The following is a 14,308-nucleotide window of genomic DNA, read 5'->3' as shown; positions in this document are numbered from 1 at the left end:
CACTTCTCTACTCTAATATTCTCTTCTTTTCTTCCTATATGTTTTTATTCTATTTAGATGTTCAGGGGTCATGGCTATTTGTGTGTCATCATATACATGTTTGGAGATGTAAACGATTGGCTTTCATTGTTGTTCTGTGGCTTTCTACTTTGGTTCTCATGTTAATTGCAATTAAAGGTTAACAGTTCTAGAAACAATTTGAACAAGCAGCACATGCACCAATGCATAAGCATCCTTTGTTTAATTCCATTAGATTTGGTATCAAATGACACATGGCCAATTAATCCGCACTTCAAACATGAATAGTACTAGTCATAATAATTTATGGACTTTACTAACAGTTGCCGGCCAGCACCTGTTAATGAACCAGCTGTGGTTCTATGATCTATCACAAACCCCACCTGCATAGGAAATTGGCAAAGTTTTACTTTTCAACTGTGGTTTACGTTAGACGTGTATTTTGGTTTCTCCAATACTCCATCTAAACTGACACAGATGTCGGCCAACACCTGTTAATTGAACTAGCAGTGGTTCATTTATGATCTATTTCATTAATAACAGCACCCATTTATTTTGTAATATCATCTTTCCGTTTCGTTTTCTTTGTCATCTATTTTATTTTAAGATATTTTAAAATATTATTCTGTTTTTAAAAATAAAAATTATTAATTTATTAATATTTTTATTATATTTCTAATTTATTTTTAAAATTATTTGAAAAGAAAACTAATTAATGTTTTTTTAAAAATCAATTTAATTAGGACACCTTTTTAGTTAGATCATTAAGAATAACTCTTTTTTTTTTTAAGTTGATAAATTTATTAAGAATAGTTTTGTAAACTTATATATTTTTATAAGACAAACAAGATAATAAATGATATTCCTTTAAAAATTTAACCCTTCAAACAGAATAAATAAAATGGATTGGAATTAGTACTTAGCATCACAAGTCAACATATCATCTTTCATGAGGCTTCGTAAGTCGAAACAGTTGTTTGGATTTGACAGGACAAATAAAATGGATCGGAATTAGTACTTAGCATCACAAGTCAACATATCATCTTCCATGATGCTTCGTAAGTCGAAATAATTGTTTGAATTTGACAGGACAAATAAAATGGATCGGAATTAGTACTTAGCATCACAAGTTAACATATCATCTTCCACGATGCTTCGTAAGTAGAAATAGTTGTTTGGATTTGAGCGGAAGATTCAGAAGCCAACTTTCCATGCATACAATCAATTTTTTTGTTTTTTGTTTTAATTTGTTCGATTGAAGCAATCAAGTCTAAGAATCTGAGCCTTCGATTTCGTAAGTCGTTTCCTATCCATGGCTATTATACACGTTTGCGTCAATTGAACAGTATTCAACCACGTCCACAAATAATAGTTGCTGCAATTAAGATTTAAAAGTGACTTTTGTGTCTGTGTTCTTTTATCTCCATTTTGGGTGAACATAATTATCAAATTCTCAGAATGGCTTTCCCTTTGATTACCGGTAAAACAGTCATAAAACTTTGCCTCCTCTTTCTCATACTAATCTCCTTTCTCCTCTCACTCTCTCGTGGAGACGAAGCTGTGAATACGACTAACGAAGTTACAAATATCGGTGCCATCATTGATGTCAGTTCCCGAATCGGGAAAGAAGAGAAAATAGCTATGGAAATTGCTGCCAAAAACTTCAACAACCACCATTCAAAGAGTCACAAGCTGTCTCTCCATTTCCAAGACCCCGGAAAAGACCCCCTTCAAGTAGTTTCTGCTGGTCAGTTATTTTCTTATTAGGATGATTATGACAGATGCTTGATTTTATATCAGTTATATTGTTTTTTGTTAAATTACTCATGGTTCCAAAAGTTTAAACTATCGAGGAGGAACAGACCCAGCCAAGGGCTCAAGGAAGTCTGGGCTCCCAAGGTCCAAATTATTATTATTATTTTTTTATAGTTACTATATATTTTATATTGTAGTTGGGTCTACTTACAAAACTTTAGGCCATTTTTCTCCTCAATAAGTCTAGCTAATCTCACCTAAATAGCGATTATCCAACTTAAAAACTTAACAAAAAAATAAAAACATTCACAATATTGATTGTATTTTAGCAACAACAAAAAAGAAGTTATTTTACCACAAAAAAATCATGTGTAATTAGACATATTAAAACTAAATTTTTTGTAACTACAGTAATTTGGTATAAATATCAGTTGACTGTAGTAAATTGTTAAAAATAAAATACAATATTTTATTAAGATTATATCTCTTCCTTCAATTAAAAAACTCAAATTCTCTCTCATCTTTTATTATTTTAATGAGTTGTTTATATTATTTTAAATGAAGTGAAAAAAAAAATAGAACATTTGATATTAGTTGTATTGCAAAGTGAGATGATAAAATAAATAAAATTACTTTTTAAGGTGCTAAAAGAATAAAAATTTAGCAATACCATTGTGAATGCTCTAATTTCAACGGGAAAAAAAAAATCCTAGCTAACCTAGTATTAAAAAAAAATTATTTTGTTTTTGTTGGTAAATGATTGTATCTTAATGTATTTATAAACAACGATTTTGTGTATTTATAATTTTTTAATACTATATGGACACCTATTTAGAGTTTTTTTTTCTTTATACTCTGGCCCTAGCTAGCTTAAAATTTTGGGTTCGTCCCTGCTATTAGAATATAGTAAATTTAAGAGTAAATACTATTTTTATCCCTAAACTTTATTAATAGTTTGTTTTTCGTTTCTAAAATTTAAAACAATTCTTTTTTTATCCCTAAACTTTGTAAAGAGATTTTTGAATAATATAGAGACAAAAATAATCCTAAAATAACACTTTTTCGATAGTTTAGGGATGAAAAACAAACTTTTAGTAAAGTTTAAAGACATAAATAAAACATTTTCAATAGTTTAGGAATAAAATATGAAATTTTTAATAGTTTTGGGACAAAAAATGAACTTCTTAAAGTTTAGGGACAAAAAAAAAAACTTTTGGTAAAATTTAGGAACCAAAATAGTATTTTATCCTAAATTTAATCATTTAACCACATAATTCTAACACTCCCCTTCATGTGTGTGCCGAAACTACCTTTTCAATAAGTAAGGCCCAACACATGGGAATTTAAATGGAAAGTAGAGTGGAAAAGATAAGGATCAAATTCAAGATTTCATACTCTGATACCATGTTAATAACTGATTGTCCCAAAAACTTAAACTTTTAGGATAATCAGTAATTTAACATGGTATCAGAGCTAGGTTTCAATTCTGGGACTTGTGGGTTATGGGCCCATTAGCTAATATTAGCTTAATAGTTAATATTTAATATGGTATCAGAGCCACATTTTTGTGGCCATGGTTTTCAATCCTTACGGTGTGTCAAAAAGTAATCTTTGTCTTCTTCGGTGTTTTTTCTCTGCATTTATCTTCTTTAACCTCCCACTACTGCCACCAAAACTCTCCGGTAAAGTCATAACCCACAAGTCACATCAGATCGGGAGAGATCTCGCCGATTTTCTCCTTTTTTCGGTCCTTTCTGGCGGGTTTCGGTCTCACTCGAAACCTATTCTCACCCGACGGGAAACCAACCCGTAAATCCTGATCCTAATATAGGTTGGTTGCGGGTTGGGCACCTGCCTACCCAATCTCTGGTAGGTCAATTGCGGGTTGGGAACAAATCCAACCTACTCGACCCATGGACAGCCCTAGATACCACTTAATGCTGAAAAACGAAAACTGAAAATACTATTGTGAAATAATTTTTAAATGTGTGAATAGTGCCGTGGGATCCAGTTTTAAAATTAAATTTGCTAAAATCCGTACTTACAAGTCCTGTGAACCACAGAAAAACGTCAAACATAGGGAGATAAATAATTTCAGTGCAATCCAAACTCTACCTTGGTATCTTGGTCTTTAAACTTCAAATTTTTGTAGATTTTGAAAAGTTGACCAAGGTTGACTTGTTCCAATTGGGTTTTTCCTACTACTATTATTATTATTATTATTATTATTATTATTATTATTATTATTATTTGTATAGATTCCAATTTCACAAGCTTATAATTTGGTATCATGAAGCTTCAACCTTTGAGTTTGAGGAAGAATGTTAAAGATATGAATTTATGGGTTTGGTGTGTAGTGGCTCATGAGGTCAAATATATTGTAGGGCACCAGGGCTAACTTTAAGGATATGTTTGGTTTGGGTGATTTTGGGAAAGATGGAAAAAAATCAAGAAGAAAATATGAGAGAAAATGGTTGAGAAGGATATTTGGTTAGAAGGGGAGGAAGGAGAGAAAATTGATGGGTGTTTTCCACTCGGTCCACCAAAATTAATCTTCCCAAATCAGAGAGAAAGCAAAGAAGAAAATTTGTGCTTTTTGTTCACACTTCAAAAAGTATTTTTTGCCCTTTAGTTCACTCTCGTAGTAAAAGCAGTGCATGACTCTTTAATATCATTCTTTTTTTTCTCCTTTTGTCTTAACAACTACCAACTTACCAGAATTAATTTTAATAATAAAAAAACTTACCAAAGTCAGCGTTGTTTTTTTTTTTCTCCTTATAAAGGTTTATACCAAACCCCCCCTCCCCCCCCCCCCCCCCAAAATAGGCACCAACGCCGTTGCTAAGTGGGATTTTAATAATAATTTGAATAAGTAAAAAAATATGTTAATGAGCAATATAATATAAAAAAATTATAATGTTTTATGTAAGGGCATAAGATTAAATTTATACAGACCACATTTTTTATCTTTTCTTTTTTCCTCTCAATGAATCAAAAAAAAGTTTCAACCCTCCACTAATCCACCCTTCCAACCAAACACAAATGAGGGAAATTAAAATTTTTTCTACTCTCCTACTTTTGCATCCTCTTTTCGTTTTCTACTTTTCCATCTTCCCAACCAAATGGACCATAACTCCCTAGAAAGACCCTGGTTTGGGTATTCATTGTAAACACTTGAGTATAATAAAAATATAACTAAAGAATTCCTTAAAGGATGTAGGCCGAACAATATTACTCTCATCTCTCTCTCCCTTAACCCTTTAATTTAACATTAAAATTTTATTATGGGACAAGCTTTAAACACAAGCCCACTCCATTCCATATCAGAGTTTACAAGATAGATTTTTAAAGCGTAAATGCACTTTTGGTCCTTACATTTCGGGGTCATTTTTATTTTGGTCCCTACATTTTCATTTCACCACTTTTAGTTCCTAAATCAATTAACGCGTTCCATTTTGGTTCTTACAGTTACTCACTTAACAGAAATTGTTGATGTGGCAAACGGCGTCCACTGTTGGTACATTAAATGCTGACGTGGCCAATAAAATAATATTAAAAATGCTACGTCAACTTATAAATTAAAAAATATAAATATTTATTAATTTTAACTAATAAAAATTTAAAAACAGATGGTTTAAAAAAGAAATTAAATTAATTAAATTATAAAAAAATTCTTTATATCATGTTGTTCCCAAACATCAACACCCACAAAACTCAAATCATCCTTTTTTAGATCTAGGGGTAGAGGAAATCAAACCCTCCTCCATACAAACATCAAACCCACAAAACTCAAATCATCTTTTTTCAGATCTAGGGGTAGAGGAAAGGAATCGAGCTCGCAATCAGAGCCTTCTTCGGAGACGGAATCATCGCAAGGTGGCAGACGCCGTGGCGAATCGAAGTGCGAAATCCTGTTGTGGAGCTGTTCTTGTTGCAAGTAAGGACTATGAGTCTATCTAGGGCTTATCACAGCAGTTTGTGGAGGCTCGCGGAGCTTGGAGTTGATGATATCTACGTCTCCAGCTCCGGCTCCAGAACCGGCAGTTGCGGCAGCGGCGACAGCAGAGGAAATGTAGTTGGGAGTAGTAATGACGGAGCGTAAGCGGTGGTTCGGAGGAACATAAATGGCGCCGTAGGAAGAGTGAGGTCCATCCTTCATTGTGAGGGTTTTATGGTTTTGAAGTGGAAGAGAATTGTGAAGGTGAAGAAGAAGAAAAGGTGAAGGAGAGGAAGAGAGCATGCCAGGTTGAGAACTGAGGAGAACGACGTCATTTGAAGTAGTAGTTTTTGGTTGGTGATTCAGCTAGGTGATTGCGTTTGGTGATTCAGTTAGGCTTTTTCAAAACTGGGTTTGATGTTTGTATTTGGTGATTTAGTTCTCATTTGCGTTCTTTGTGTTTTTTGAATCTTTGAACTTCTTTGTATTTTGTAAATATGTGACCTTTGATTTTCCTTGTTTCATGTTGGCATGTTCTTGATTTTTTTAATTTTCTCGGTAACTAAACATATTATTTGAGGAAGAACATGAACATGTTCTTCATGATTGGGAAGAACATAATGTAATTTTTTTTTAATCTAATTTCTATTTTAAACCATCTATTTTTAATTTTTTTTTATTAGTTAAAATTAATAAATATATATTTTAATTTATAAGTTGACATGACATTTTTAATATTATTTTATTGGCCACGTCAGCATTTAATGTGCCAACAGTGTACACCGTTTGCCACATCAGCAATTTCGGTTAAGTGAGTAACGGTAAGGACCAAAATGGAATGCGTTAATTGATTTAGGGACTAAAAGTGGTGAAATGAAAATGTAAGGACCTAAATAAAAATGACCCCAAAACATAGGGACTAAAAGTGCATTTACGCCGATTTTTAACAACATAGTTGATAGAATATTTATATCTTGGTTGCAGCGGAAGAGATGATTAAAGACAGAAAGGTGAAAGTTATTATTGGCATGCACGCATGGCATGAAGCAACTCTAGTAGCCGATCTTGGGGGTCAAGCTAATGTTCCGGTTATTTCCTTTGGTACTCCAGCCATCACTCCACCTCTAATGCCACTTCGCTGGCCTTTCTTGATACAAATGTCTACAAATGGTTCCGAACAAATAAAATGCATTGCAGATATTGTTCATGCATACAATTGGCAAAGGGTTGTAGCAATTTATGAAGATGAAGTATATGGTGGTGATTCTGGAAAGTTATCACTCTTATCTGAGGCTCTTCAAAATGTTGGTTCAGAGATTGAGTACCGTTTGATCCTTCCGCCATTTTCTTCTTTGTCTGATCCAGAAGGCTTTGTTCATGAAGAGTTGGTTAAGCTTCTGAAAACACAATCTCGGGTTTTTATTGTTCTTGATTCATCATTAACAATGGTGATTCACTTGTTCAGACAAGCTAAGAAGATGGGACTTGTAGGGGGAGAATCAGCTTGGATAATTCCAGACAGCGTTACAAGTTTGTTGGACTCTGTTAACAACTCTGTTATTTCCTCTATGGAAGGCGCTTTAGGAATCAAAACCTATTATTCTGAAGGCAGTTCAAAGTACCAAGATTTTCATGCCCAATTCCGAAGAATTTTTAGAACTGAATATCCCGAGGAAGATAATTCTGAACCTGGGATTTTCGCATTGAGAGCATACGATAGCATTAGAATTGTTTTACAAGGAATAGAAAGATTGACTAGTAACACTATTAGTCCAGATATGTTGTTACACAATATGCTGTCAACCAATTTCACTGGATTAAGTGGCAAAATACATTTTGAAGAAAACCAGCTCTCAGAATCTCCTGTTTTAAGGATTGTAAACGTGGTTGGGAAGAAATACAAAGAAGTAGACTTCTGGATACCAGACTTAGGGTTCTCCATGAGCCCTTTTAAAGAAAAAAATGGAAGTGCAGATTTTAATTATACGACAAATACTTTGGTTGGTCCAGTAATTTGGCCAGGTAACTTAAAAGAAGCTCCAAAAGGTTGGGAAATGCCAACTGCTGCAAAGCCATTGAAAATTGGAGTTCCAGGTAGAACAACATTTGATAAGTTTGTGAAGGTTGATACCAATGAGAATCATTATGATGGTTTCTGCATTCGAATGTTTCACAAGGCGAAAGACCTCTTGGGGTATGAATTGCCTTACCAATTTGAGGCCTATAACGGCACCTATAATGATCTGGTTTATCATGTTTTTAATAAGGTTAGACTTCTTCTCTCCTTTCATTCATTGATAATTTAGAGTTAATAAGCATCTGGCTCATACACTGCGAACATACCAATTAAATTATTCTGCCCATTAAGTATTTTAGATGCATATTTCATGTATTGTTATAACATTAACAGACAACATTTCTTCTCTCCTGTTTATGTATTGTTATTAACACAAACAGGCAATCCTAAATTCTTCTCTGCCTTTCATTTATTGATAAGTCATTATTTATAAACTCCTGGTGCATACACTACAAACATAACAATTTTGCCCGTTGAATTTTCTATGTGCACAATTTCTATTGTTTTTAATGTAAACAAGCAACCCCATATTCTAAAACCATCATCCATATGTGCTTTTGATATACCAAGACAGCAAGTAGAAGATTAACCATACATAGGCCCCATTTGGTTGGGTGATTTTAGGACGATGGAAAGGGAGAAAGAAAAGTGGAAAGTAAGTGTTATTTTTGGATGATTGGTTAGAACTTAGAAGAGTAAATAGGAAGGAAAATTGGTGGGGCTCGATAAAATCTCTCCAAATCAACGGGAAAACTAAAGAGAGAACGGGACCACATGATTTGGACAAAAATGGCCTTATGCAATATGCAACGTTCTTATGCTTTTTGTCTTTTTCTTCTCTGTTTTCTTGTCTTTTCCTTCTTTTTTTACTTTTTTTTTTTAATTCATTTTCTTTGGTTTTCTTAATTCCCCCAACCAGCGTTCACTTCTCAGCAGGTAATAATAATAATAATAATTATTATTATTATTATTATTACTTTTTCTTATCTAATATTAGCTTAAGAGTAAATTTATACAACAAGATTTTCTATCCTCTTTTTTTTTCCCCCTCAATCAAACAAAATTATCTTTCATCTTTCTACTATTTCATTCCCAATGAAACATTATAAGGGAAAATTGAAATTTCTTTTATCCCTTCACTTTTTCATTTATTCCGATTTTCTATCTTCCCACTTTTTTATCCCCTAATTAATCATACCTTAAGGGGTGTTTGGTTTGCTATTATGTGCCCTTGATGTGATGCATATTACGATGATGTGATATTAAGGTTTTCGGTCTATTTTATTTTTTTTAACATTACCATAATCTAAAATTAAAAAATATATTACATTACCTTAATCTCATCACCTCTTTAAAACAATGTATTTTTGTATTCTTGTATTGAGATTACATTAATGCAAGATTACAATAATGTAATAGTACGGTGTAATGTAATATTATGATGTATCAAATGTCCCCTAAGAGATTCTATAGATCAAATTAGTCTCATAAACTGTAGCAAGTAGATGAATCAAGTAAATGAAATTCATTTGGAATTGTTCTGTTGTTGGTTTCCATGAATCCTAAAACTTCTCAATGTTACTTGTGATTGAAAAGCATTTATTTTGCAATACCATTCTGATTACTTATAGAAATTAACTTGGTCATTCTATAAGAGAGACGCCCCTTGGAAGAGCAAGAAATCTTAAACTAAAATTGACTATAGCTAAATTGACCAGTATTATAGACTTTTTTTATAAATATTTTTTATTTGGTTACAATCATAAGTTTCTGATTAAGATTTTATCCTTGTCATGTTGGTCCAAATACAACAAAAGACTTATGATGCTGTCGTTGGTGACGTGACCATACTAGCTGACCGGTTGCAAGACGTGGATTTTACCCTTCCATATGCTGAGTCAGGTTTGACCATGATAGTTCCAACAAAACCTGAGAGGTCACTATTGATGTTTATGAAGCCTTTCACCAGGGACATGTGGTTGGTGACTGCTGCCATCATGATATACACGATGCTCATTGTTTGGTTCTTGGAGAGCCAATCCAATCCAGAATTTAGTGGCCCATGGAAGAATCAGCTTAGCACTGCACTTTGGTTTACCTTCTCCTCTTTGTTCTTTGCACACAGTAAGTATCAATTTGATCTATAGAGCCCATGACATGCAATTACATTTGCTATGTGCAGTAGCAGTCCACCATTGCAAAATTTGTATTGGAAAGTGCATTTAAAATGGCTGAATGTATAATATTCTCTCAGCTGCGCTTTATTTATCATTAATATATTCAACATGTTAATCACCACAGAGATATGGTCAAATTTAATTAGAGTGCTTCTAAATGAAATTATGCTTACTAGCAGAATGAACTCATACCACATTGTTTTGTGTTTGCAGAGGAAAAAATCAATAACAACTTAACACGTTTGGTGATTGTAGTGTGGCTGTTTATCGTATTGATCCTAACCTCAAGCTATACTGCTAGTTTGTCTTCTATGCTCACAGTGCAAAAACTACAACCAAATGTCACAGATATTGATTGGTTAAAGATGAACAACTTGAAAATTGGTTGCGATGGTGACTCATTTGTAAGGAATTATTTGGAGAATGTGCTTAAGTTCAAGCCAGAAAATATTGTGAACGTCAGCAGTGAAGACCAATACACTAGTGAATTCAAAAGCAACAACATAGCTGCTGCCTTTCTTGAACTCCCCTACGAGAAAGTTTTCCTTAATAAGTATTGCAAGGGTTACACTGCTACCATACGCACCAACAGATTTGGAGGATTAGGCTTTGTGAGTACTAACTCAAACATTATGTCAAACCTCATGTATTTAAACATACTTCTGCTTTGACCATCTTAAAACAAATATACCGAAAGTTTTCTACAAAGCACAAACACATGTATAGATATATACCCTTAAATTTACACCCCTAATAACTTTTTATTTGTGGTTGTGTGTGTGTTTCATAGTTCATACATATATGATTATTTGAGTTTTCGGGATAGCCAATAAGATAGCCCTCAAGGATTAAAACTAAACCCTTTCTACTTTTTCCTGTTTTTATGAATGTTCTTAGGAATTAACCTATTTCTACTACTAATGAGTCTTATTGATATCTAATTTTGCTTCCTATCCAGGTCTTCCCAAAAGGCTCACCAATTGCAAGGGATTTTTCTAAAGCAATTTTAAAGCTATCGGAGAATGGAGAGACAAAGTTACTTGAGGATGAATGGTTGACTCCCTCACATGAGTGCTCAACCAACATAACTTCCAATGAACCAGAAAGCTTGGGCCTCCAGAGCTTTGGGATTCTCTATCTAATATCTTTTGCCACTTCTACCATTTGTCTATTTCTCTCCCTGATTCGCTTAACCATATGTCGTCAGCAACATCAAGATGCTACTAAAGGAAATGCAACTCCTGATGAAGAGATTGTTTGGAAGGAGGCAGTTAAATTGGTTAGAGACTTTTATATTAGAAATCCAGGAAGAGCCACAACTCTGGCAAACACATCAGATACAACTTAAGACACAACAGATGTAAATGACTGCTCTTCGAGATGGGAATTCAGTAGAACTTTTGACACTCCAGAGCACCTTGTGCATGAGTCCTCCTTGCCCGTACAAAAATGCAATTAAACTCCTGATCATGAGAAAAAAAAAAAAACACAAAGATTTGAAAAAACTATCTTAGATATTAAGATTTCTTGTGCATAACTGTCTTGCAAGTAGTAGCTTTTCTCATATTCTGATATATGATATATTTTTTACAAATTGTCAGAATTATAAAACAATTATGTTCAATGCAAAAAAGTTGTCATTAACACAAACAGATGCATTCCCAAACTAAGACGCATATAAAGTCTCCTTAATCAATTTCAATTGCTGACCAGAGCAGCTAAATTTGAATTGATTAAAAGAATTCAAATGACTATATCATTGCAACATTAATCTAGTAAAAAGTATATGCAACTTTCATTATGATCAAAACCCGTATCATCTCAATAATCGTGCTCATGAAACGATCACATCACTAGTCAAAGCCCACATTGGTATTCTATCACCCAAGAAATCCATCAATATATGCACCGCCGTGCTCACCACCTTGGGATATATAATGGTTGAAGAATAAATTGCTACACCAACATCTTCCTATACTCTCCATTCTTCTTATGTTCAACGCATGGCTCTTTGTGATTTCACACTCTTCTTCAAACATAACAGTCTCATTAACATTCCCTGTGATATTTCAACTCGTAAAGTTTTTAAATTTTGTGTCAAATTAGTTAATTTAGTATAGAGAACAAGAAGTCTAATATAAATAAATCATAAAAAACCTAATTATATATCTAACTCTATATATAAAATTAAAATAAGAGATTTTGAATTATTTTACTTTTATGAGCCATTTTTTTGTGTAACTAAAAATTATTCAAATTTGCAAAGTCATTTATGTAATACTATGAATATGTGTGGTCCGTTACTAATTAGGTATAAACATACATATTATATATGTGTGTATTAATTGTGATTTTTTTTAATTGTATACGTGCATATGCTCAGAGTTATAACTTGGTATGATATTCATTTAGATAGAAGTATTAGGATGTGTTAGGTGTAGTACACGTGCGAGTGAATTCTCACATTGAATACTGATAAGAAGAATAAGTAGTTAATATAATATAGTCGAGCTCATACCTGTTAGATGTAGGCCTATTGAATTAAGTGTATCTTTGCACATACAATCCTGAAAAAAGACCCAACAAATTATAATACCAACACAAATATATGAGATTTTTTTTTTTCTTTTGAGAAACCAAATTTATGAGATATTGAGACACAAAATTAAAGTGATTTTTCTTTTTCTTTTTTTAGGCTAGACGATAATATCATTGAGAGAAAAACTATACAAACATATAAACCAATCCTTTTAAGGGTCATTTGGTAATGTTTTTCTAATAACAGTGTTTAAGTATTATGGAAATATGTGTGGCAAAAAAGAGTTGTGAAAATACGTGTGGTGAAAAAGGATTGTAAAAATACGTGTTGTGTTGTTTAAATAACGAAAACTGTTATCCAAACAATATTACCAAACACTCCCTTTAATTTTTTTAAACATAAGAACAGAGATTCTTTAATGAATTATTTTCATTACTTTCCAAAAGATATTTTAAATGATTCTTCCATCCATTGGTATTTTGAAAGCACAAATAAGAAGAAGGGGGTGAAAAAAAGAATACTTATTTTTTATTCACAAAAAAAATTGAAAATCAGTATTTTTTTTTAAGAAGAAAAATCAGTATTTACTTTTTGAAAATCATTTTGTGTTTATATCAAAGAAAGTAGTCGCAAGTGTACAACGGCTAGTAATTCTAATTTTTTCACTTTTCTCTCGGAAAAAATACTCTCACGCTTTCCCAGATAACCCAACCCATCTTCATCTTCAAACGCAGGAAATTTTCCCTCAAGAAAGTGGTTATCCTTTTCCTTACCACAAAAACAGACAGATTCAATGCAAGAAAACGAAAATGAAAATCTGATCCTCTCTCTCTCTTCAAACGGGTTCAAATTCATCTTCTACGTTTCTCTGATCTGAAGTGAAGCGAGGAGAGGAAGGAAGTTACAATAATGCCTACGGAAACTCTACTACTCTCCAACGGCGCCGTTGCCAATGGAGATCTGTCCTCTAACTCTAACCCTAACCCCACCAAGAAGTCTCGCGATACCGAACGACGTCTTCGCCGCCGCAAGCAGAAGAAGAACTCCAAGGCGTCCCAAGCCCCCTCCAGCGACGCCAATGACGATGATTCCTCAACAGGGTTTTCTTTTCTTTGTTTTGGTGTGATTTCGTTTGTATGGGATATTGGAATCTGTGATAGCAAAGTTTGCTTAATGTTTAGTGGATTTTGGTTTTTGATAGTTGAAGTTAGGGTTTATGTGTGTTGAGCATGGAGTTTTTCTTTGTGATGTTGTTGAGGTAGGGGTATTTGCTTGTGCTTTGTTGTTTCTTCTTATTATTCTTCTCGTTATTGTTCTGTGCTTTCATATATATTATTCATTTCCAGGTGTGGGATGCAGCCTCTGCAGACCCGAAGTTGTTGGTTAAAAATTAAAAACTAAAATGCGCATGCATGACATGTGGAAATAGTGAACTTGTGGGATTTAGAGAATATGGTATAGAAAGATCAAGTTGATAAGGTTTCTCTTATGTGTGTATATGTGGTTCTTGCAGGGGAGCTGCTGTGACAATCATGGAGACTGGACTTGTAGGCGTTTGGCAATGGGCTCGCTCAAATGATTTCTTTGTTCATGTATTTGCTAGTGTGGGTGGATGCCATATATGGGGAAATTAATTAAAAAATTTTTTTTTAAAGTTTTATAACAGAGTACCTTTGCATGATATATGTTGGGGATGATTTGTTTACATTTGAGTTGCTAATTAATCTGCTTTGAATTTACAGATGACTTTCCATTGTGCCTAATGCTTGGGCTGAAATGAATTTCTCTTAAATTTGAAAGTTTTT

The 14,308-nt window shown here is 33.3% G+C and overlaps 1 protein-coding gene across 1 annotated transcript; it reads left to right on the top strand.

Moving 5' to 3' along the window:
• Nucleotides 1–1,443: 1,443 nt before the first annotated feature.
• Nucleotides 1,444–11,475, top strand: LOC142637203 (glutamate receptor 2.9-like). Its single transcript, XM_075811490.1, has 5 exons — nt 1,444–1,765; nt 6,695–7,977; nt 9,605–9,911; nt 10,178–10,575; nt 10,923–11,475. Exons 1-5 carry the CDS (start codon nt 1,477–1,479, stop codon nt 11,310–11,312), a joined length of 2,667 nt encoding a protein of 888 aa, XP_075667605.1. The 5' UTR covers nt 1,444–1,476; the 3' UTR covers nt 11,313–11,475.
• The last annotated feature ends 2,833 nt before the right edge of the window (nt 11,476–14,308 follow it).

This window comes from Castanea sativa, chromosome 5 (genome assembly GCF_040712315.1).
Source record: "Castanea sativa cultivar Marrone di Chiusa Pesio chromosome 5, ASM4071231v1".
Taxonomy (NCBI): Eukaryota; Viridiplantae; Streptophyta; class Magnoliopsida; order Fagales; family Fagaceae; genus Castanea; species Castanea sativa.
Note: the sequence above shows the minus strand (reverse complement) of the source record. Positions and strands in the feature narration are given on the sequence as shown.

Bases quoted from the DNA above. Each gene is read 5' to 3' on its own strand.
- LOC142637203 (XM_075811490.1), top strand. From the start codon at position 1,477: ATGGCTTTCCCTTTGATTACCGGTAAAACAGTCATAAAACTTTGCCTC. The intron at 9,912-10,177 runs GTAAGTATCAAT...TTGTGTTTGCAG, and splicing joins CTCTTTGTTCTTTGCACACA to AGGAAAAAATCAATAACAAC. The intron at 10,576-10,922 runs GTGAGTACTAAC...CTTCCTATCCAG, and splicing joins GATTTGGAGGATTAGGCTTT to GTCTTCCCAAAAGGCTCACC.